The following is a 23,059-nucleotide window of genomic DNA, read 5'->3' as shown; positions in this document are numbered from 1 at the left end:
TTACCTTGTTCCCTTTGAGCCAGGCCTTTAAAGTGATCCAAACAGTCCAACCTTTTCCAATGTGAGTTTCTAAAATCAAAACTGAACATCTGCATCGAGGTTTTCCAGAAGTGGATTTACCAGAAGAAATGGGCAATGGTTTTGAAAATTTGGGAGCAAAGCATGAAAATATTGTTAGTAAAAGCAAAGCTTATACATATAAGGATTATGAATGAGCAACGTTATCCAATCCAAGGCAGCTGGGGTAGGATGGGTGGGTAGGAGATACAAAATGAAAAGAAAAAAGAATTTTTTCTCTAAGATCCACTCTCCCATGAAGAGGTATCAACTGAGCAAGGATTTGTCTTTTCAAGCAATAAAATGTCATTGATTTTTTTTAAGTAATAGTAGAAAGTAAATCCTTCATCCCATTGTAACAGGCAATCCCCCCAGTGCACACTAAAGTGGAGGTGATGTCCTTATGAAAATGGATGGTTTTCATGTAAGCACATCTGTCCCTGTATGACTGGTAGAGGGGAAAGGGGAAGAATGAGCAGAGTGGAGCATGGTCTCATTTTCTCCCTTCTACTCAAAAGCACACAGTCATCCCTCGGTATCCACGGGATTTAGTTCCAGGACCAAATTCAATCCAGTTGGTTGAATCTATAGATATGGAACCCCTGGATATCGAGGACCAACTGTACTGTTATTGAAGGTCAATCCTCCAAGTCACGGGGTACCAGGTTTTCTGGACAATGCACACTAAGTAGGTGGTGCTGGGCTTTGAAAGGCCTTTGTAACCTACTCAACAATTACCTGAACTCACAAAGTGGAACATGAGACAAATATGTGGAACGGTACATCCCCTATTTGGGGTTTTTCTAGACCCCTCAGCCAGGGTTGCGTTATGACTTACTAAGACTTTCACGGCTCTGGGCCTTCCTAGACCCCTTCCTCCATTAAAAAAAATATATTAAAAATTCTGTTTTACAACTACATTCATATAAGGACAAAAACATTATCTATGAAAACAGCATCTTTTACCTAAAAGCTCAACTTTTTTTTTCTGATTTTAAATGTTTAAAAAATCAGAAGTAGCAGCCGCCTTGCCCACAGGCACAAACTGTAGAGGAAGCAGAGGTGGAGGGAAAGCTTGGTCACCTCTTACCCTTGGGTACCCTTCTCTGACTTATTAAACTTACGTCGGCAAGAAGAGAACATAATTTTTGCGTTTCATCAAAAGCGAGGGCACAGCGCAGTTCCTCCCCGCCAACATCTCTCTTCCTCGAGCTGTCAGCACCCGGGGGGAGAAAGGTGAGTATCAGGCAACATCTCTGCCAGCATCTGAGCTTTTGGGGCACCCAGCCTGCTACAAGCATCAGAAAGAATTCTACCTCATTTGTTGAGCCACTGTTAGTGACACTGGACATGTCAAGGAAATCCTATATATCCAACAGCTAACCAAATTCCTAATTCAGGAAAAACCTGAGAGAAGAGAATCAGGTCTGTTTCCAAGGATGGCTGAGAGAGAGCGAGCGAGCTGTCCGCATCTCAGCATGGACTTGACCGCGTGTCCCAGTTGAACAGAATCAGGATGGGGAATGGACAACTTCTGAGTCCTGCCTCAAGTCATTCTTCTGAATGGAGCTGCAGGATTTTGTGGGAAGGAAGGATCAGACCTGGTCCTGTTCAGTCAGAAATCATGGAACACAAACGCCTTCCATGTCACCTGGACTTCTGTCTCCCTTCCTGAGGTGGGGGGAGGGGAATCAGCGACTGCTACTAACAGCCCCTGAATCAGACTATCACGTGAGACTCCCAGGTGTTTTTGTTTCAAACCAAATCCAAATACGCCATGGCGGGTAGCTACGTAGAAGCCAACTATTTAAAATAAATAGCGGTACAGGAATCTGCTTTGAGAGGAAGAGTAGAGAATAAATGGCAAATCTGGGAGGAACCAACAGGCTACAGACCAAACACTAGGAGTTTGCTAGTAAACTCCTAGCAAAAAGTAAAGAAAAGTAGCAAACGCTTTTTCCTGGATTACATACATTCTGCTCTCACCAAACTTACCAGAAGTCATTTTAATAAATCCTTCTTGGGATGAGAAATAAAATCTGAAATGGAGAAGTTTCCTTCCCCCGAAATGGAACTTTCAGAAATCATTAAATCTAAAACTCTACATGGATGCCAACTGTGGTATGAATCATAAAGGAGATTTCTTTGAACTCAACCACCAGCATATATACCTTTTCAAAATGCCCTGATAATTCTGCTTCTGTGGAATTTCACGGACACCAGCTGCTCCCTCTGGTGGCCAAACACAGCTTTCATCTCCCCAGGATGTCACCAAGAGCAAATTTCCAAACATGTTGAATAAGGGGTGAAAAAGAAGCCTACCTCTCGAAACTTTTAGGATGAAAACTATGATAAAAGGGGTAATGAGTCAACTGTCAAAGCAGATTTTTCAAATTATTATGCGTGACCTTCAAAAAGTATTGTTGTTCAGAAGCCTGACAACCCTACTGCACTATTTCCTATGCATGTTTATTTAGAACATTTTTATCAAAGAGGATATTAGCCAATCATTAAAAAAAAAATATTAAGGTGATAATGAGATTATGTCAACAAAACCCCCAAAACAGTAATTCTTTCTTTAAAGAACAGTTAATGAATCAAAATTATTTGGAGGAGTTTCTTGCATTTAGCACCACCCAGATGGCTAAGTTTGCACTACCCGGAGACAAAAATGTTCATTTCCATCACTGTTTCCATTAGATTTGCTGAAATGAATGAGAGTTGCCTGGCAGCTGATAATTCAGCTCTCCAATTGCTCATTGCATTCTCTTCATTAAAGTTTCTATTTACAGTTTCTTCAAAGGATGAAAAAAAAAACCCATGCTAAAAAGGAAACAATGAAGCAAAATAAAAATGAACCATTGAGAAAGAAAACCCTTTTAGAGAGGGGGAAAAAAAGAGTAGGCTTTTTAAAGGTCTGGTTTCTCTTCCCTGAAAACACAAGGGATGGCTTTCTGTAGCCAGATTTGCTGTGTTAATTCTGACTCGGTCTTAATGGCTCAAACTCTTCTCCCAAAATATTTCGTTACGTAAGTAAAATTATGAATGATCCTGGCTTCTCTCAAACACTGAAAGTGCATCTGAAAAGCTACAAAAATATATTTTAAAAAATTTTAATTGTCTAAAGCAGAGACTGGCAAACTCTTTCGGTAAAAGGCTAAATAGGAAGGAATTTCATCTTTGCAGGTCACGTGGCCTCCGCCACAGCTACTCACTGTTGGGTTGCAGCCACAGGCAGGGCAATAGGTAAATAAATGGGTGTGGCTATGTTCCAATAAAACTTTATTTATAAACACTGAAATCTGAATTCCATGTAATTTTCACGTCATGAAATCCTCTTTTGGGTTTTCCCCCCAATCATTTAAAAATGCAAAAATCATTCTTAGCTCATGGCCACGGAAAACAGGTGGTTGGCCAGATTCGTCCCCACTGGCAGCTTTTTGCCCATCCTTGCTCTAAACCTACACCTTTAGTTGAAAAGAGTGGCAATTGTGGGGCACAGCCTTCAAAAGGCACTGGAACGAGGACTCTGCCATTTATATAAATAGTGGGGAATCTAAAAGTTCCAAGTGACCCACGTACATAACTCTACCTCTGTCCTCACTGGCACCCCACCTTCCCTCTCTCTGTCCCTCAAATATGCCTCTGCTGAAATGAGAGGTTTGAGCTGTTGCCCTGCTCCCGGCCAGGGGGTCATACCTGCTCTTTGATTTCTTGGAGCTTCCGGCTCTGTTCTCTGATATCGTGGAGAAGCTGCAGTGCTTTGTCGTCCTCCTGGGACACCTCCATCCGTGCTTGCTCCAAACTTCGCTTTAAGCTCTGCAGAAAGCAAAAATTTTAATAGGGGTGCCCTGTGGATCCTGCTCTGTTTGAAAAGATTCATTAAGGGAGCTGCTGGCTGCTTTGCAGACGCCGAGGCGGTTTCGGTCGATGGACCAAAGTCAGCAACTTCCGGTTGGTCACTGATTCCAGTTTTCATCCTGTAAAACCCCTTGGTTCAAGAAAAGTCATCTGAAGCCTCTTGACCTTACGGACCCGGCTGTAACTGCGTCCACCTATCTCCTACCTGCCCTAGCACATACTTACTTGTACTTTCAGGCTTAAGAACTAGTAAGGTCCCTTCGCCGTTCAACCACCACTGGGGTGGCTACAGAGTCTTTTTCTGGAATATCGGTTATTCGAGGACCATCAAGTATAGATCCCTCTTTCAAAGTAGCAATGACTTCATTCTCTGCCCAGGTGTCATTTAAGACTCCAAGCAGTCTATTTCCACCTCCTGGCTTACGTTTCCTGGACACCTTTCATCCATAAGGTTCCCTCAACGCTTCAGTGGCACTGAAATAAATATCTGAAATACATAGCTGAATAAGTTCACCCACCACTGAAAGGCAGCCAAATCTGGAATGGAAACATAGAAGTTATTCTTAATCAGCCACGTTCTATAGATTTCCTCTCCCGTGCGGGAGGGGGGGAGGAAGAAAAATGTGATTTGACTTCGTAAGACTGTTGAATTGGGTACGTTAAGAAACACCTGAATGAAAACTGTTAACGAAGACAATGGAGAAGACAGGCTACTCTTGTGAAGGAAAGAAAAGACAAAAAAAAGTCACATGGTAAAGAATGACAGAGGGTCTAGGTTTTTAAGGCTGAGTTTCCTTGCTGCTACGCTGGCTCTAAGGAATGGAAAATTAATTTGGGGGCGGATTCAAAACACATTTGCTCACACTAAAGATTTGGGAGTCCGGCTCCGGAGGCTGGTTGTGTCAGACACGACGAAGACCAAGGAGGCTAGGACAGGAGACATGGCTCTGCCATGACGTCTGTGCCCGTCTCCAGGCTCCACAGCCTCCCTGGACCTCCTGGAGCCTAACCTCTCTCCTCTGGGACCTCACGCCTGGCTCACACTAACTACTCTGCCGATCACACATCTCGCTCGGGCATCCTCCCTCTCTGCACACTGCCACTAGCTGTGACGTGCCTCATGAAGCTGTCATGGAACAGGATGAGACACACACAACAGAAGTGCCACCTCCGAGGGAAGGGGACTTTGGGGAAGGCTCACACTGCATTCTGTGATGTAGGTAGCAAGGTCCTGCTCCAGGAGGGATCTCTGAGTCTCAGAGGCCTTCAGCTCCACCTCCTTCTGACTAAGCACAGCCTCCACCTCTGACACTCTCCGATGTAACCGGGTCATTTCCTGTTCCATCTGAAATAGACACATCGACACGTTAAAAAGGCCCGTGGGGGGTTCGTTAGGAGCAATCACATCTCAAGCAGCCTCCGAAACCACCTGGTGGTCTGGGCTGGGATTAATTTGCCAAAGGTTGGGATGGAAATACCATGGTTTCTTCGCCCCGGGGGCGCACAGTTCTTCTCAAGGACAGTCACCAATGCTAAGTCACTCCTCTCATACAAGACTCCGTTCACACTTGATCACTTCTCTAACCCAGTGAGCAAGGAAGCCACAATCAGCATTTTTATCACTTGTTTGCCTTTTTTTTTTGGTTTGGTTTTTTTTTTTTTTTTTTTTTTGCAGATGTCACTTTAATTTTATCCCAAATCCATCTTGATCCCCCCCATCTCCTTGCAAAGATCTAGAGGACAAATCCAGGACAGGGCAAGGAGCTATGTATTCGTCTGCACTCTCAGGAGTCCCAGGCAAGTAGTGACTTTTATGAGCTTCCAGAGAGCTGCCCCTGGGCAGGAACAGTGAGTGTTAAGAGACGTTGAGCATAATCAACACAGTGGCCGCAGTGACACAGGCAGGAGTTTTAAGAGACTAGGAAGAGAGACTTCGCATCACTCAATGCAGATGGGACGAAGCTCGGCCACAGGTGATGACCCGCGCCACCTGCCGGAAGATGCAGACATCTGGCTGGGTCAGGCCGAGCAACGGGCCGTTTTAGATCCAGGGCCTCCTCTGGGTAAGACTTAAAGGGTTTACGGCAGCGTCAAGGCCCGAATTCATGTCCCTCTGAGCTGACTTCGGCGAGGGAAGGATCAGGTGGCTCAGCGCCAGCGGCGGCCCCGGGCGGCTCCCTCGGCATGTACTGACGGGAGGCTCCAGGAGGAGGGAGGGAGGCCAGCTGCGGAAATAAATACCTTGTGACACTTGTCCTGGGAGTCTTGCAGCTCTTTGCTTTTGATGAGAAGTTTCTTTTCCATGGAGCTAGTCTTGGCAGGGGAGTCCAGACTTGACACAACAGACCTGGGTAGAAGAAAACCAACGTCAAGGTGGCCGGCGCGTGGGCCCGTAAAGCTGCCTTCAGGGACTGTGGCAAAGCCCACGGGCCTGCCAGAGCCCTTGGCCGGCAACAGAGCTGGCTCAAGTAGCTTCTAAGAACATCAGGGTCATGAGGCAGGGAGGCGGACAGGACCAAGAACCCTGGAAGCAGGCGGATCTTAGTGCAAATTCTGTCGCCATTGACCTGAGACAATGATTCAGCCTCCCCAAGCCTCAGCTTCCATTTCTGTGAGGCAGGATGGTAATGAAAGGACCCACCACAACAGGAGAGCATGAGCATTCAACACCCGGCACTGTGCCTACACGGCTTCGTTCACTGACTGACTCAGTCTGCCCCAGAAACTGTTCCAGGCACTGGAACAGCAGCGGACAAGACAGACAAGGTCCCTGCCCTCTGGGAGCTGACATTAACAGAGGGCAGACAGACTGCACTAGGCAGACACACAAACTAAACGGTTACAGATGATGCCATAGGAGGAGACAGGGTGACACGCCATGATATAGGAAGTGGATCAGGAGCCTGCTTTCAGCACGGGTGGTCAGGGAGGGCTTCTCGGAGGGGTGACACCTGAAGGATGAGAAGGCTCTGGCCATCCAAAGCTCTGGACGGTAACAAGCTCCAGGGAGGGAAGACAGTGGGCACCAAGGTCCTGCCGCAGGACTGAGCTAACACTTCACGTGTCCGGTATTATTAGTGGACTACACTGACCCAAATGTTGCTTATCCCATTCCCAAGCCAGCCAGGCTGGTGCTGTTTCACTTTATAAACACAGCTAACGCTTATTATATAGGCCAAAAAAAGCCCTTCCCCCAAGATGTCCACATCCTGATCTCTGGAGCCTGGGAACCTGTTACCAGATGTGGCAAAGGGGACTTGGCAGGTGTGATGAAGTTAAGGATTCTGTGATGGGCAGGTTGTCCCGGATTATCTGGGTGGGTCCAATGTAATCACCAGGGCCCTTTGAAGAAGGAAGCAGAGGAAGGGAGGAGATGTGATAATAGAAAAGGGTCAGAATCAGATTTGAAGACACTATGATGCTGGCTCTGAAGGTGTAGGAAGGGGCCATGAGCCAAAGAATTTGGGCGGCCTCCAGAGGCTGAAAAAGGCAAGGAAACTGATTCTGTCCTAGAGGCTCCAGAGTGAAGCCTTGTCCACCTTGCTTTCAGCCCAGTAAAACCCACCTTAGACTTCTGACTTCCAGAAGGCTAAGGTAATGAATCTGTGTTGTTTTAAGCCACTGTATTTGTGGTAACTTGTTACAGCAGCAAGAGGAAACTCGTACACCTACGGAGAACTGACGGTCTATGGCCAGTTCTGCCCTAAAGCGGGGCATGTTTTAACTCTTTAGTTCCCACACAACTCTATGAGACAGATACAATTTATTTTCCTCATTTTATAAATGGGGAAAACGGAGGTCCAGGGAGCTTAAGTAACCATCCAGTTAACAAATGGTTTTGGTTGGTCTCAGTAGAGAGCTGGGGTAGAGAGATGGACAATGCACCTGATATAACTCTCAGGACTGTATCCCCCAAATAATGTAACGTGACCTCCTGACGACAGGCCGGAAGGATGCTCTCTCCACAAGATGGACGTACGCACCCACACCACACACATAACGCACACCCCTGCCTCATTCCCAGAAGCAGTTACTTATGGGTGGAGACACCAGTTCTTATCCAGGGCAGCTTCCCTCAGTGACTGGCAGCCTGGGCACGAACACTGAGACTGCTAAAGGGCAGGGACAGCGCAACAGCCCACAAAGGTTCTTAGGCACGGAGGGACGCAAGGCAGAGCCCACTGCTGCCCATCTCTGTTGCCTTGGTAACAGGGTTCCAGGAGCTGGTTGTCAACGAGCACTGGCGTCTTACCAGCAGGTGAAAGTTCTGCTTTCTGCTGCCCCAGACTACTTCCCTACCTAAAAAAGGTCAGTTCCCTGCAGCAGCTCAGAAGATCTCTCTCCCTACAGCTGCCAGCCCAGAGACAAGGGCTGGTGTGGCAGTGGTGTGACAGCTCCCTGCACACACCGAAAGGCAGCCAGGTAAGCCAACACCTAGAGTTGCGCAGCTCTATTCAAAATCTTACTTTGCCACTCACTTGCCGTGTGCACTCTCTGAGCCTCACTTTCCTTGTCTGTAAAATGGGCATAATTCTCAACCTACTTCTAAGAGTTCTTATGAGAATTCAGTGAGATAACCCACAGAACGCCATCACAGTGCCCAGAGCATCATGAGGGTTCAAGAAATGTCCATCGTTACTGTTATCATGTTGGTTTTTAAAATCATCACTACCCTTGCAACGGTGTGACGGGCACATGCCTCACAGGTCTAAAACACTTGCTTGAAATAGTACAACTCTGCTCTGTGCTATTATTCACATTAGAACAAATCCTGATTATTCACAGAAAATCAGCCAATGGGGACTGAAATCCAGAAATATATCTTTTTTAAAATCTCACTTTGGGCTACAAATTTTTGCATCTGTCCCCAGACTGTTTTCTACCTAAATCTAGACAAAACACCTACAAACACACTTTTTTTTTTTTTTTTTTTAAAACCTGAGATGAAATGGGTTGCGTGGCATGGCCTTTGCTAGTTCCTTTACTCCTGACTTCATTCTGGTGGGTGGGCTGGAGAAGACCTGAGCCACCGACGGAGGGAGACGTGGTCCAGAGACAGGGTCCCTGGTCCTTCGGTCATCAGGAGTCACCGCCGTGTCACTAAGCCGCCTGCATTGACAAGAGTCAGGGATGACAAGAGAGGCCACGGCTCTCTGTGCCCGAACACAGAGCCAGCAGCCTTGCAGGAGAACAATTATGTGGGTGCATGCTGATCGGATGGGAGGTGGCTCTCAAAAACTTGAGGCATGGAAGGCAGGCTACAGAGACCTTTAACGTTTAACATGCGCAGCTGTGGGTACAAAGCCAACTGCTTCTTCATCCCAAAAAAGCAATTCTAGGTCACCTGTTAATGGGGCCCAGAAATGGGGAGGTGTGCAGCCCCCAGCTGCAGGCACTCGCCAGAGACGATGCACTAGCCCTGCCCCATCACTTGGGATCCAACTTCCTCATTCCGCAATTTCGATGCTCAACCAAAGTTCACTGTTTAGAAGGTCTAAGTACAGCAATTAAGGGCTCTTCAGATTAAAGGTGCTGAAGAAATTTTTTTTTTTTTAGAATAAATAAAGATTACATCTAAAAAAACTGCAGTAAGTATGCTGTGACCAAACCCGGCTTGTAGAAACAATCCCATAAACAATAATGGGGTTGGGGGCTGAGGCTGGAGGGTGAGGACATAAGGGGGAAGGTCACTGAAGCTTTCTAGGACTTCCCTGGTCTTCAGCCTGCCTACATATTAGAATCGCCTGCAGAGCTTTCTAAAAAAAAAAAAAAAAATACGGGCATCAGGTAGTGAAAAGACTGTGTGATCCTGTAATGATGGATACATGTCATTACATAATTGTCCAAACCCACAGAATGTCCACCACCAAGAGTGAACCCTAAGGTGAACTAGGGACTTTGGGCGACGATGATGTGTCAGTGTGGGTCCATCAGCTGTAACAAACATCCCACTCTGCTGGGGGATGTTGATGACGGGGGAGGCTGTGCACAGGTGTGGGGGCTTGGGGGATACAGGAAACCTCTGTACCTCTTGCTAATATTGCTATGAACCTTAAACTGTTTTTATTTTTTTTAACATTTTTTATTGATTTATAATCATTTTAAAATGTTGTGTCAAATTCCAGTGTTCAGCACAATTTTTCAGTTATTCATGGACATATACACACTCATTGTCACATTTTTTTCTCTGTGAGTTATCATAACATTTTGTGTATATTTCCCTGTTTTTATTTTTTATATAAGTTAAAAAAGAGTGGTATCCAGGGCCCAATCAGACAACTCATCCAGAGACAGACACAGTGGGAGTGTGGCCCTGGCAACATTTTTACTAAGCTCCCAGGTGATTCTAACGTACAGATAGGATCGAGAAGTGTGGTGCTAATTAGAAGAAAGTACGTGTGATTTACAGTCCAGGCATTTAAAACTCATAATATGACTGTCCCCAGCATTTGGTTCCCGGTGGCATTTTGGCCAAGCCATTTGGTACTGGTGCCTTTGGGTCATTGATCATGGTGAACTACGAATTTCAAGACAAGGTACAGGTTTCAGACAATGATTAAAGACTATTCCCATCCTCTTGGTTTTAATAAGTCAACTGAAATACAGCAGTCCCATGGATCTCTGTGAAAGAAATACACTAGCAGGTATGGCTAGTGTATTTGTATTCTATTTATTTTTCATGTAGACACTCAGGCCAATTCAACTGCTAGTGTCAATGGTAAGTAAGCTTTCAATTTGTATTTCTTAAATGAACAGACCACCCCCTCAATAGATACTATGAAATAGCATCACAACTTTCTTTTTCGAGAATTTTCATTAGCCAACCTTCTGACTTTCAAAGCAACAGCAAATTAGTGCTGACGTCTGTGCTATTCTGGAATCGATCACAATGTAAATCACAGCTTGAGAGGTTAGATCCAAAGCTGGCCCCAGAGCCACCAGACAGTCACCAAATGCAACCCTGTCCTCTTCAAGCAGCAACGCTCAGATCATCCTGAAAAGTACCATTTCATCAAGGGTGGTGATATTTAAAGAGCTGATGCTACTGTTGCTTTAAGGAAAGGAAAGTACAAAAAAAAAAAATCTGTAATTGGTTGGAACTCTAAAGCTACGGGTGATGGGCACAGAATTACAGCAAAGAAACTATTTCTGTTGACCTGGAAATAAGACAGAGTCTACCTGCTAACTAAAGAAAGAGTTGCCAGAATTTTCCTTTGTTCTCAAAAGTCTCAAACTTCAACCAACACAGGCATACCTCATTTTACTGCATTTTGCTTTATCACACTTCACAGATATTGGGAGGGTTTTTTGTCTGTTTTTACAAATGGTAGGTTCATGGCAACCCTGCATCGAGCAAGTCCATTGGCGCCATGTTTCCAATAGTATTTGCTCACTTTCTCTCTTAGTGTCACATTTTGGCAACTCTCACAATATTTCAAACTTTTTCATTATTACTGTGTTTGTCACTGTGATCTGGGATTAGTGATCTTTGATGTTACTATTTTAATGGTTTAGGGGGTGCCACAAACTACACCCATACAAGACAGTGAACTTAGTAAATGTTATATGTGTTCTGACTGCTCCCCCGTCTGGCCATCCCCCTGTCTCTCTCCCTCTCCTCCGGCCTCCCATAACTGAAGAGGAGAAGTCAGTCAGTGCCTGGCTTCAAAAGACAGGCTGATTCTCCTGTTAGGGACTAAAGCAGCTGGCAACTGTAAGGTGAAGCCAAGGCTCATTTACCACTCTAAAAATCCTAGGACGCTTAAGAATTAGGCTAAATCTACCCAGCCTGCATTCTTTAAATGGAACAACAGAACCTGGATGATAGCACATCTGTTTACAGCGTGGTTTTCTGAATATTTTAACCTACCGTTGAGACCTACTGCTCAGAAAAAGAGATCTCTTTCAAACAACTACTGCTCACTGACAACGTACCTGGTCACCCAAGAGCCCTGATGGAGATGGACCATGGAGGTTAATGTTTTCATGGCTGCTAGCCCAGCATCCATTCTGCAGCCATGAACCAAGGAGTAATCCCTACTTTCAAGTCATGTTATTTAAGAACACATTTCCTAAGGCTACATCTGCCATAGACAGTGACTCCTCTGATGGATCTGGGCAAAGTAAACTGAAAATCACCATTTTAGATGCCATTAAGAACATCTGCAATTCACAGAAAGAGTTCAAAGGAGTCTGACAGAAGTTGATTCCAACCCTTGTGGATGACTTTGAGGGGTTCAAGACTTCAGTGAAGGATGGAGCTGCAGATGTGATGGAAAACAGCAGGAAAACTAGAATTAGAAGTGGAGCCTGGAGGTGTGACGGGATTGCTGCCGGCTCGTGATAAAACTTTAACAGCTCAGGAGCTGCTTCTGATGAATGAGCAAAGAAAGTGGTTTCTCGAGGTGGGAGCTACCCCTGGTGAAGATGCTGTGAAGGTTGTTGAAATGCAACACAGGTTTTAGAAGACTATAGAAACTAAAAGCAGCAGCAGGGTTTGAGAGGATCAACTCCAGTTTTGAAAGAAGTTCTACTATGGGTAAAATGCTATCAGACAGCATGGCAGGCTGCAGAGAAATTGTTTGTGAAAGGAAGCATCAATGAATGTGGCAAGCTTCACTGTTGTCTTATTTTAAGAAATTGCCTCCCGAGCCTTCAATAACCACCAGCAGCCACCAGCGTGGAGGCAAGACCCTCCACCAGCAGAAAGATTACGACTCACTGAAGGTTCACACGGTGGTTAGCATTTTTCAGCAATAAAGTGTTTTTTAATTAAGGAATGTACATTGTTTGTTTAGACATAATGCTACTGCATACTTAGTATGACTATGGTATCACATAAACATAACTTTCATGTGCACTGGGAAACGAAAAAATGTGTGTGACTTGCTTTATTGCAATTTTCACCTTATTGCAGTGAATACTGTAGTATCTCCAAGGTATGCTTATATTTTCTGACCACCTTCTATGAGTAAGTGTGAGATAGATAAGACAGGTAAGACAGATTAGACAGATAGATAAATAGACAGATAGGAAGAAAGAAAAGAAAGAAAGGAAAGGAAAGAAAGAGAGAAGGAAAGGAAGGAAGAAGGAAGGAAGGAAGGAAGGAAGGGGGGGGAGGAAGGAAGAAAATAAATATATAGATATATACCCCTTCTATGTAGGGAGAATATAAAAACCCTGTGATCCCACGAGAGTTACCTGTAGACTCTGGACCAGGGGCAAATTTGCACCCCACCCCCACCCCCAGCGGATGTTTGGCAAAGTCTGGAGACTTTCTTGACTTTCATGACTGGGGATGGGAGTGCTATTAACATCTAGTGGATGGAGGCCAGAGATGCCACTCAATATTCTACAATCCACGGGACAACTCCCCACAGAAAGAACTGTCCAGCCCAACATGTCAACAGCACCAAGTTGCAAAGCTCTGCTATGGAGGCTCTCAAGTTAAGGAAATCCCAGTTCCTGTCCTCAGAGAAGTAGCAATGAGGAAGAGAGAATGCATGCCACTACCTCTGTCATCAGCAACAGTGCCCATTTACTGAGCACTATGTCAGGTGCTGTGCTTGGTACTTCAGGGGTTACCTCACTGAATCCTGCCAACAATTCTATGAGATGGATACAACTATCCTGTGGCACTGGGGCTATGGAATAGCTTGCCCTATGGCCTCGACATTCTCCTGTCAACCATGTTAAGATGACTGGAGTGCAGGTGCAGGCAGAAGAGCTGGGTTTTGGTTCAAAGTTGGTCTCTGCAACCCGAGCCGTAGGAATCCCAACCTTGCTGCTTCTCGGCCAAACGGCCTTGGACAAACCCAAGAAAAATAATCCAAGAAACGTGGTGCGGAGACTCGGAGGAGCGAGTTCATGGGGGACTGGGAAATGGATCACGCGAGGAAAGGTAACTTCTATCCATGACCAGCTGCGTTCAATGCTGGGAGGGCAACTCCAAGCTCGGGGACCCAAGAACATCCATCCACCAGGTCAGTCCACAGCCACCCACAGAAAGAGCTCAACCAACTCACAAGAGCAACTCTTTCTCCATTGCTTGGTGTCTCGGGGGGGGGGGGTAATTAACTAGGAAACGGTACAGATTTTAGAGGCCCAGGATGGTTCATGCTCTGGGCTAGATGAGATGCAGCGCAATGAGGATGCTAATAAAAGAACATGCAGCCTGCCCACACTTTGCTTGCCTGCTCCTCCTGGCCACATCCCTGATGCACAGCCAGTTGTCCCCATGGAGAGAAAAGGCGCTTCTGAGCCTCGGGTGCCTGCAGCCACGCACCCACACACAGCAGTGCTGTCTCGTCAAGCACCAAGCCAAGTTTGGGTTTTCCTTTTATTTTTTTTCCCCAGCTTCTGTTTTTCTAGAAAAATTTACTCTGAAATCAACATCTCTCCCTGATATACACATCTGCTTTATAATGATAGAGGCCCAAAGAGTATTAACAGAGGTAGTGCCACAGGACACAGCAGGAGGGCTGGGCTTGGCCGTTAACGGCTGCACCAGAAAGAACGTCGCCTTAAAATGTGTTAGATGTGACCTAAAAACTGCTTTATGTGTAACCTCCACATTTAAGTGAAAATGACAAATGCAGTTTTCTCAATGTCTAGAAATAACTCGCATAACTCAAGAAAAAAATTCCTTAATAAAGCTATCGACAGAATACTTCGTATCAAAAGAGAAAAACAATCTGTCCTTCCAACCTGAAAGAAGGTATATGTGTGCTGAGTGCTCGCTAATCACTGCTGTAATAATAAAGCATCGGGCATCCATTTATTTCCTTAGGAAGAGGACCCCAAGCCTGCAACAGATGCCACCAAGTCACAGATCACATAGATCACAACCACAAATATTCTCAAGATAACCAAGAACGGGGACTTGAGGCTAAAACAAGGGACTCGAAATTAGCTCAGCTGAGGACTCTACCTTAATTATGGCCAACGGCACTAAAAATACATGCAAGTGCAAGATGTAATACAGTGCAAAAAATAAGACACTCATCAGCATTCTGTTCCAAAAATACATTGGCTTTTAAGATTGAGCATTCTGAAATTTATGAACTAACGTGAGAAGCCCATTTAAAGACATGCCCCAGTGTCCATCATGAACACTTGGAAATGCAAGGAGTCCCCCCCCTTATCCACGGCTTCGCTTTCCATGGTTTCAGCTACCCATGGTCAACTGTGGGCCAAAAATACTAAATTGAAAATTCCAGAAATAAACAAGTTTTAAATTGAGCACCGTTCTGAGCAGCACGATGAAACCTTGTGCTGTCCTGCCCGGGACGTGATTCATCCCTTTCTCCATCATATCCACGCTGTACACACTGCCCGCTGGCCGACTCAGTTATTGGATCGACCGTCACAGTATCCCAGTGCTTGTGTTCAAATAAACCTTATTACACTTAATAATGGCCCGAAGCCCAAGAGTAGTGGTTTCACGGCAATTCTGATTTCCTCTTATGTGTGCCCATTTATAAACTTTATCATAGGTATATACAGGGAAAAAAATGTATATACAGAGGGTTTGGTATTATATGCGGTTTCAGGCATCCATTGGGGGTCTTGGAACACATTCCCTGCGGATAAGGGGGGGACCACTACATCAAAAGTACCACTCTCCTGAAGAGTTTCTGAAGCCTGCTAGCTTTGGGGCACCCCCTCACCAACCCACACACACACCACAAACTCACACGTTCACACACACACACACACACACTCAGCAGTTGTCTCCAGCTGAATTTGAGCATTTGCTTTAGAATGACTCAAGATTCATTTATTTAAAATGTTATTAATAAAAATATTGTTGACACGATTTCTAATATAGTCGCACCAGTAAGTCAGTGCCTAGTTCTGCAGGTGAATTTCATTGACATATCTTCCTCTCCTGTCTGGATGGCTGCAGAAACCTAACTTACCTCCCCAAATCCAACTCTCGTCCCCCTACTGTCCACCACACAACGATCAGAGGACCCCTCTGCAAAATGAGAGCCAGATATTCCACCTCCCTACTCAAAATCCTGCAAAGGCTACTTGCTCATTGCAAATGGCGCAAAATCCAAAAGTGAAGGCCCCGCCCACCTCTTCTTGGACCACTTCCCCTGGGCATCTCCACACTCTGGCTGCTCCAACGTACTCTCTGTTCACAGGCTAGTCCCGGCTTCTGGGACTAAAGTGGTCATTCCCAGTCATTCCCCATCCAGGTTCTGATTTTTTCAGAGCCTTTACCACCATCTGAAAAATTTCTTGTTCATGAACTTACTGATCCTCTGTCTCCCTGCGCAGAATGCTAGCTTCTCGAGGGCAGGAACCTTATGTGTCTTGCTCCATTATACCTCAAGGCCTAGAACTATGTATTTGTTGAATGAATGAACAATGTACAACTTAGCAATGTCACAAGGACACACGTGCTGTCCCATCCAGGGGACACGAAGCACTAGAGGGTGGGTGGGAGCGCATCACCTCCAGGCTGGGCACAGTGTACTTCCACCTTGCCCAGCACCAAGTTCCAGACCCCACTGGCTCTAGGCCCTATCAGGAGCCTTGAGTGGGTTTTACAGAAGGTGCCAGCTAAACCAACATGTCACGGACTCCATTCTGAGTCAAAAATTGGATGAAGATATTAGGACATCTGTCAGGCACCCCACGTGGAGCCTGATTCTCTCAATGGGCAGAAACCAGCAAGATGTCATTATAAAGTGCAGAAGGGAAGAAAAGAGACTCAAAAACACCCCTAGGCCCATCTTTACCCCTAAATAACACTGGCAAATAGGAGATGAACACTTACTCTGCTCCAGGCACTAACACTACATGCTCCACGTGTCCCCACAACAGACTTAGCAGATAGGCAGAAATAATCCCCACTGTATACAGAAGGGAACTGATGCTGATAGGTGAAGGGCCTTGTTCACACTGGTGAGGGGTGGAGACTAGGCTTGAACCCACATCTACCTGATTCCAAAGCCTAGACTTGCAACAAGGGTGCAATAGTCTTTCCCCACCCCAAATAAAGAAGGCTTACAACCGCTCTAAAGGTAAAAGTTGGAAAAGTTGGCCTTCCTGTGCCACATACATGGTGCTTGACCTTAGGAAGTAATCCAGGCTTCCTGATCAGTTTCCTCATCTGTATAACGATGGGTTATTGCTGGGATGAAGTAAGAATGTCTGTTGAGCCCTTAGCATAGTATCTGGTATGGTTAGTCCTCAGGAAAGTCAGCTCTCTCACCTTTATTATTAGGCTAGTCCGTCGATCCTACACAATCTAGCAAAGTCAGGATGGTTCGAAGCAGGTAGTGCAGTGGTCCTGGGGGCAGCCTCTGGGTCTACAGCTCAGATCTGTTACTACCCGCAAAACCTGAGTACTGTCAGCCTCAGTGTCCTCCTCTGTAAAATGGGGACGATACCAGCTACCTCACAGAGTTATGGTGAGATTGTGAGGACTCAGTGAGACAACACATGTCAAGAGGCATTCAGCACAGTTCTGGGCACACAGGAAGTGCTCAACAGAGGACAGCTTCCACTAGCAGCTGTAGAAACTGTGCAGAACTGGCATCGTCCTGGCCACTTCTAATTCAATTTGACAAACATTCATTGAAGACCTGCCAGAGGCAAGGCACTATTTCACACAAAAGATGGGAAACACGGTCCCCATGCTCAGTGAGCACTGAGTGGCTTGGCCACACACAGGGGACAAGAAGGGGGTATGGGTGAGAAGGCAGGCTAGGGTCTTGGCACCCCAAGCTTGAATGCCAAGTTCAGGAGTGGTCGTTAATTCTGTGCACGTCGTGATGCTATTGAAGGTCTGAGCAGGAGAATGACATCATCCAACTTGTGCTCTGGAAGAATTCCACCCTCTGTGGAGAACGGATTAGAGCTGGGAAAACTGGAGGCAGAGGAATCCATCAGGAGGCTACTGCAACAGTCCAAGCAGGACTCAATGAGGGGAGGTGGTGGGGACAGAAAAATGGGCACGGATGCCAGTGTCGTCCTAGAGACACAACGTAGAAAACCCGGCAACTGACGAGATGGTCGGGGAGATGAAAAATACCTGAAGATGACTCAGTTTTCTTGCCTAGAAAGGCAGAGACAGTGATAGTTTCTTAAATGAAATGAGGAAAACAAAACTGGCACCTAGTGGCTTATGGCGCAAGCAACTGAGTCTATGTGTGCTGAGAACAGGGGACAGGGATGGTGAGAAGCTGATGGGACGTCCCAGTGATGGTGAAGAGGGCATGCTGGGAGGAAGGCCTTGCGGAAATGAGAGTTAAAGTCAAGGACCTGAACGTGATCACCAATAAGAGGAGAGAGACAACTAGGGGTGGAACTTCAGGGGATGGCACATCTCGAGGACCTGACACAGAGGATGACAGCCACCGAAGAGCGAGAACGGCACTCGGAGACATAGGAGGGAAAACCAAGCTTCCACCAGGTGGAAGAGGAGTAGAAAGTTTCAAGACAAATGTGGCAACTAATGGCACCATGTGACAAGGCAGAAACCACTAAATTCAGTGGCTGGGTGGGATCTGTGGCTTCTGAGACAGTAACTGCTGTAGAGCTAAAGAGGCTGAAAAACAGGCACTAGGTAGAAGCTATTGTTTTAGGGAGCTCGTCAGAGAAAGGAAGGTGAGAAAGGTCAGGAGCCGCGAGACCAATGAAACGGAGAGAACCGAGAGAAATTCATTTAGGGGAAGGGACGGTTGCCAAACTGGCACCGAGATTGAGAACATACAGCACCATTTAGTCAATTACTGTCTTCTTAAGGGATCTGAGGCAACCATGCAAATCAGCATGTGTAGGCCAGCGAAGTATGCACTTGACAGATCTTTTGGAGCCTAATCTTCGGGACTGGGCTGGGATCGTTTAGATTAGATCTCCTAAAGGTATCTTTAAGACAAATGAGAAGGCGGCAGAGCGGTCCTGCCAGGCCTGCCAGGCAAGCACGCACAGTCTAAATAGAGAACAGAATAAGGCGAGGAGAACAGGACGTGCTTGGCTAAGAGGAAGAAGAAACTGAGCAAGAGGAGAAAACCCAACCCGATGCCCAGAGGCCAGGGTTGGATGCCTAGTGGAATGGAAACCACCCAGGGCACTTGGGGGCGGTGACCACAGGAAGAAGCTAGTTAAAGGTCTGTAACTTCTTTGGGAAGTACAGGCTGCACACCTTTGTGAAGCAGAGTGGATTCTGCTCCTGTTCAAACCCTCCAAACACAGAGGAGGCTGTTTGCGCTAAGGGTCTGGAGGTCCTACATTCAATGACACAGCCTCGGGCTGGAGGTGGAGAGAAAAGGCTTTTGAAGGGAAGTTTCCCCCACTCTCCCGGGTCTTTCAGTGAAAAGTTAAGTGGGGCTGATTGGAGAGCCCAGGCCGTCTCCACTGGGATAAGCCGTCACAGGGTGGATGGCGGAGGCTGACACAAGCACAAAATGTGAATGGTAACTGACACAGATCACAGACTCATCCAACTGAGGGCTGCAGCCATTAGAATGATCTGGATCGATTCGGAGTGGACAGCAAGGTCAGTGCAGTGCCCTGTCCTCACCATGCTCACCCTCATGCAAATAAGAACTGTAGGGAGAGAGTGTGCCTGCACGTGCTTACGTACACACACACACACCCTGGTGAAGTCTCTAAACGAAAACAGGAAAAAAATTAGAAAAATCCAAGAGCTATACAGCCTACCTACTCAATAAACTAGCAGAAATTGAAAACAAAACCCAGCCTTTTGACTGCCCAGCAGCTCTCACCGGTCCCCACACCACCCCCACTGCCCGGCACTGCCCACCACAGGCCTCTGCTTCTGACAAGCATGTGAACCTGGGGCCCCTACACGAATTTCCCGATTTCTCCTGTCTGCGGCAGGGCACTGTAGCTAAGAGACCCTGGAGCCACTCTGCTTAGGTTCAAGTCTGGCTGAGCCACGGGGAGCTGCATGACCTTGGGCAAGTTGCTTCATCTCTCTGTGCCTCCCGTTAGCCTGCTTATAAGCTGGGTTCTAACACCTGTATTTTCTGAGGGTCTGCAATGTCCTATGCTCAAGGGAAACCAGGAGGAACAAGACCCAGCCCTGCCCTTGAGATGACAGCCGATGTGGAGAAGCAGACAGACGTGCCAGTGAAGACCAGCATAGCTCTTTGGCGAGAACTGGGAGCTGGCAGGACCCATTAAGGGGCCCCCGTGCTGGACTTTGGGCCTGGCTCTCTGACTCTCCTAAAGCAGCTAGCTACCCAGTGTGTATGTGATACTCTGCAGTCAAGGCGTTGTGTGTCCTGTGAAGCATTTCACACGTATAAGTTTTGATTTATTCAACTTGATGGGAAAGAAACTGTTCTGGAACTGGGCCTTCTCATTCTGTCCTCCAGTCCACTCCACCCCAACAACCTTCATTGTTAACCTGCAGGTACTTGGCAACTGCCTATCAACTTGTGGGAGGTCAGGAATGTTCAAAGCATCTCTAACAGAAAATCCTCAGGGCCTGGGAAGCTGGGTTTCTGGTCTGGCCTGACTTTGGACTATTTAATGATTGCTCGAAGTTCTTTCCAGATCTTCTTCACATATACAGAAGGACACCATACACAGAGAGACTAGTGCATTAGTAATAATAATAGGGGGCATTCGATACAACTGTTCCATGTGCCAGGTACTAGACCAAGTGCTTTACCTATTTCATATAACGCTCCCAGCAGCCCCAAGAGGCAGGGATCAGGATTACCTCCCTTTACAGTCGAGGACACAGACATGCAAAGAGACTCCAGTAGGGCAAGAAAGAAACACCAGAAACTGGTTCTCTGAAAATCTGGAACAGCACTGGTGGCAGCCATTTTTCATTCTTCTGCAGTGTTTGGATGGCTGGCTCCAAAAATAAATTTTTCAGATCCACCCAAAAGGAAAGGAAAAAGCCCTGAGTCAAAGAGAAGAGCCCCCATCCTAAAAATAGCCTATTCAGACACTGCCATCCCACAGATTCCAGTCTTATTGAGATCCCATTGGTCCTTTAAGATTTCCAACTTCTCCAAAAGCATCAAACCAGCATGTGTAAAAACTAACACAAAACATAAAACCAACTGGCTTTTTCCTCCTAGAGTTTATATTGAATGTCTGCAGAAATGCTTGGCTTCTAGGAAGGAGAGGGACCTAACAAAATGTACCCCATGCTGACAGAGGAGGGAGGAGGGCTGGAATCCATTATGTTTTTAAACCTTTAACACACTGATTTCTGTTACTACCCTCAACTATTGTAAAAACTCGAGCAAACAGAGGCTCAGATGAACACCTAGGCATTCAGAGCTTGGAGATATGATTTGGGTTATTGTTGGTTAAAAAGAAAGAGGCACCAGACACACACTCTGCAGCACTGACTCTGCCATAATCCCACCCCAAAGACAACCAGAACTAGTTCTGGAGAATCTCTCCTGCTCCCTCCAGCTCAAGCTGCAAGGAATTCCCACTACCCCTCAGACACAGAATGCTGAGATCAAGAGTCTTGTTAAACCTAAAATAATGATGCAGTCAGTGGCTGGCTTAAAAATAGTCTGGGGTCCCAAAAATGGATCCTAGAAAGTGATGAGCGATTTCAACAATTAAAATCATTCTCACTGCCAGAGTCTCCGTGAAAATTCCTCATTCATTCAGCTCCACCTCTGAACATTTCATTCGATTCACTGGTAACAGATCTGGGGTCAGTTCTCCCCAGCGCATCTGCAGTTTCCCCAGTGGCGTGAAGAGTGAGTAACAGCACAGGTAATCAACGCGTGTAAATAAAAACCTGTGGTGCTGAAACAGAGAGGGGAGGAGGAGAAATTCAGGAAGAAACACCAGGTCCCTGGTGGCGATGGTGGTATCCCCAGCAAACGCCTCCCTCCCCACCTCCAAACGGATTTTGTAACTGTATGTTAACAAAACTGCATGGGGCTTCTAGGTAATTTTATCGCTGCATCTTTTTAATTGAATTTCTAAATAATGATGATCCAGTACATCCAGGGTCACCTACATCCAACAGGTGGAGTGAATTTCTAAAATGATGCTGTAGGTTTCACCCGTAGGGCTGCCCGTGGCAGAGTAAACAAATCTGACAGCAAGATCACATTAACAAATACAAGATGAAAGGCAATCTTTCTGATTCCAACCCCAAATTGCCAGGGAAAGGGCATTAACGTCCCCCCACCAACCAAAAACAGGAATACTTTGATTCCATCTTCCAGATAAGAAATACACAGTTTTGTTTGCATGGACTTTTTTTTTTTTGATGAGAATCTTAGTCATAAGCATGAACAGAAGCTCATTTTATACTCTAGAGATATATTGTGAACTACCCAAGGTGAAATAGCCTGTCTTCAAACACAGCGAGTAATACAAACACAATCTGGGGGAAAGGATCATGAGTAAATTAAATCAACAAATATTTATCGAGTGCCTAGGCCCTAATCCTGAGATGCCCCTGTCAGAGGGCTCCCTTAACTGAGCTTTCTGGGAGAAGCAAAGAGATGCAATTACAGTCTTCCTGAAAAATAAGCAATTAATCACACACTGCTTTGGATTAATTGCAATGCCTGAGACCCACATCTTTCTGCCTTTGCCCTGAAGTCCTTCTGGTTTCTCAGATCACTGATTAGCACCCCAGGCAAGCTTCCATTCTGACCCAGCTAGCCCACTACTAACCAGAACTAGAACTCTCCACACATCTCTGTCCAGTCTGACTGGTGACCTTCAGGGTGCTGTGTGTGTCAAGGTTAAGCTGCCCACTAACCAAGCATCCTTTTAACCTCAGGCCTCCAATTCTGCCCAGCCCTTCGATGCCAGTGCAAAAGCTCCCGGCCCTGCCAGGCCATTTCCAATCCATCCGACGGCACATTCAACAGCTAGTTAGCTTTCTGCCTCTCCTCCTATCATCCAGATTGCTTTGAGGCTGCAGAGCAAATTAGCCTGAAAGGTACAGCCACCACCACCAAAACCCAACCCCAGATTTTAATCCCAGCTCTCAGGGAGGGAGGAAAGAAGGGTCAGCTCAGTATCTTTCAGTGCAAAAAAAGCTCTCTCAAATTCTATCACAGTCCACAGCCCTCTCTCATCAAGTGCCCAGTTGCCCCAAAATAGTCTGAAATCTTTTCAGGAACATGTCACAATAGCACCCATGGGAAGAGAG

General features: G+C 46.2%; 1 protein-coding gene across 10 annotated transcripts in view; it reads right to left on the bottom strand.

Annotated features, from left to right (window-relative positions):
• Positions 1-23,059, bottom strand: part of CIT (citron rho-interacting serine/threonine kinase) — a 149,991-nt gene that overhangs the window by 69,490 nt on the left and 57,442 nt on the right. For all 10 annotated transcript variants that reach the window (XM_074356328.1, XM_074356329.1, XM_074356330.1 and 7 more), the window contains exons 11-13: positions 6,160-6,265; positions 5,120-5,263; positions 3,757-3,876 (exon numbers count right to left, since the gene is read on the bottom strand). In XM_074356328.1, the coding sequence (XP_074212429.1) occupies positions 3,757-3,876; positions 5,120-5,263; positions 6,160-6,265 (370 nt within the window). The remainder of the gene's footprint in view (positions 1-3,756; positions 3,877-5,119; positions 5,264-6,159; positions 6,266-23,059) is intronic.

The sequence above is a fragment of the Camelus bactrianus genome, chromosome 32 (genome assembly GCF_048773025.1).
Source record: "Camelus bactrianus isolate YW-2024 breed Bactrian camel chromosome 32, ASM4877302v1, whole genome shotgun sequence".
In the NCBI taxonomy this organism is placed as follows: Eukaryota; Metazoa; Chordata; class Mammalia; order Artiodactyla; family Camelidae; genus Camelus; species Camelus bactrianus.
The sequence above is the reverse complement of the archived record's forward strand: the minus strand, read 5'-3'. Positions and strand labels throughout refer to the sequence as shown.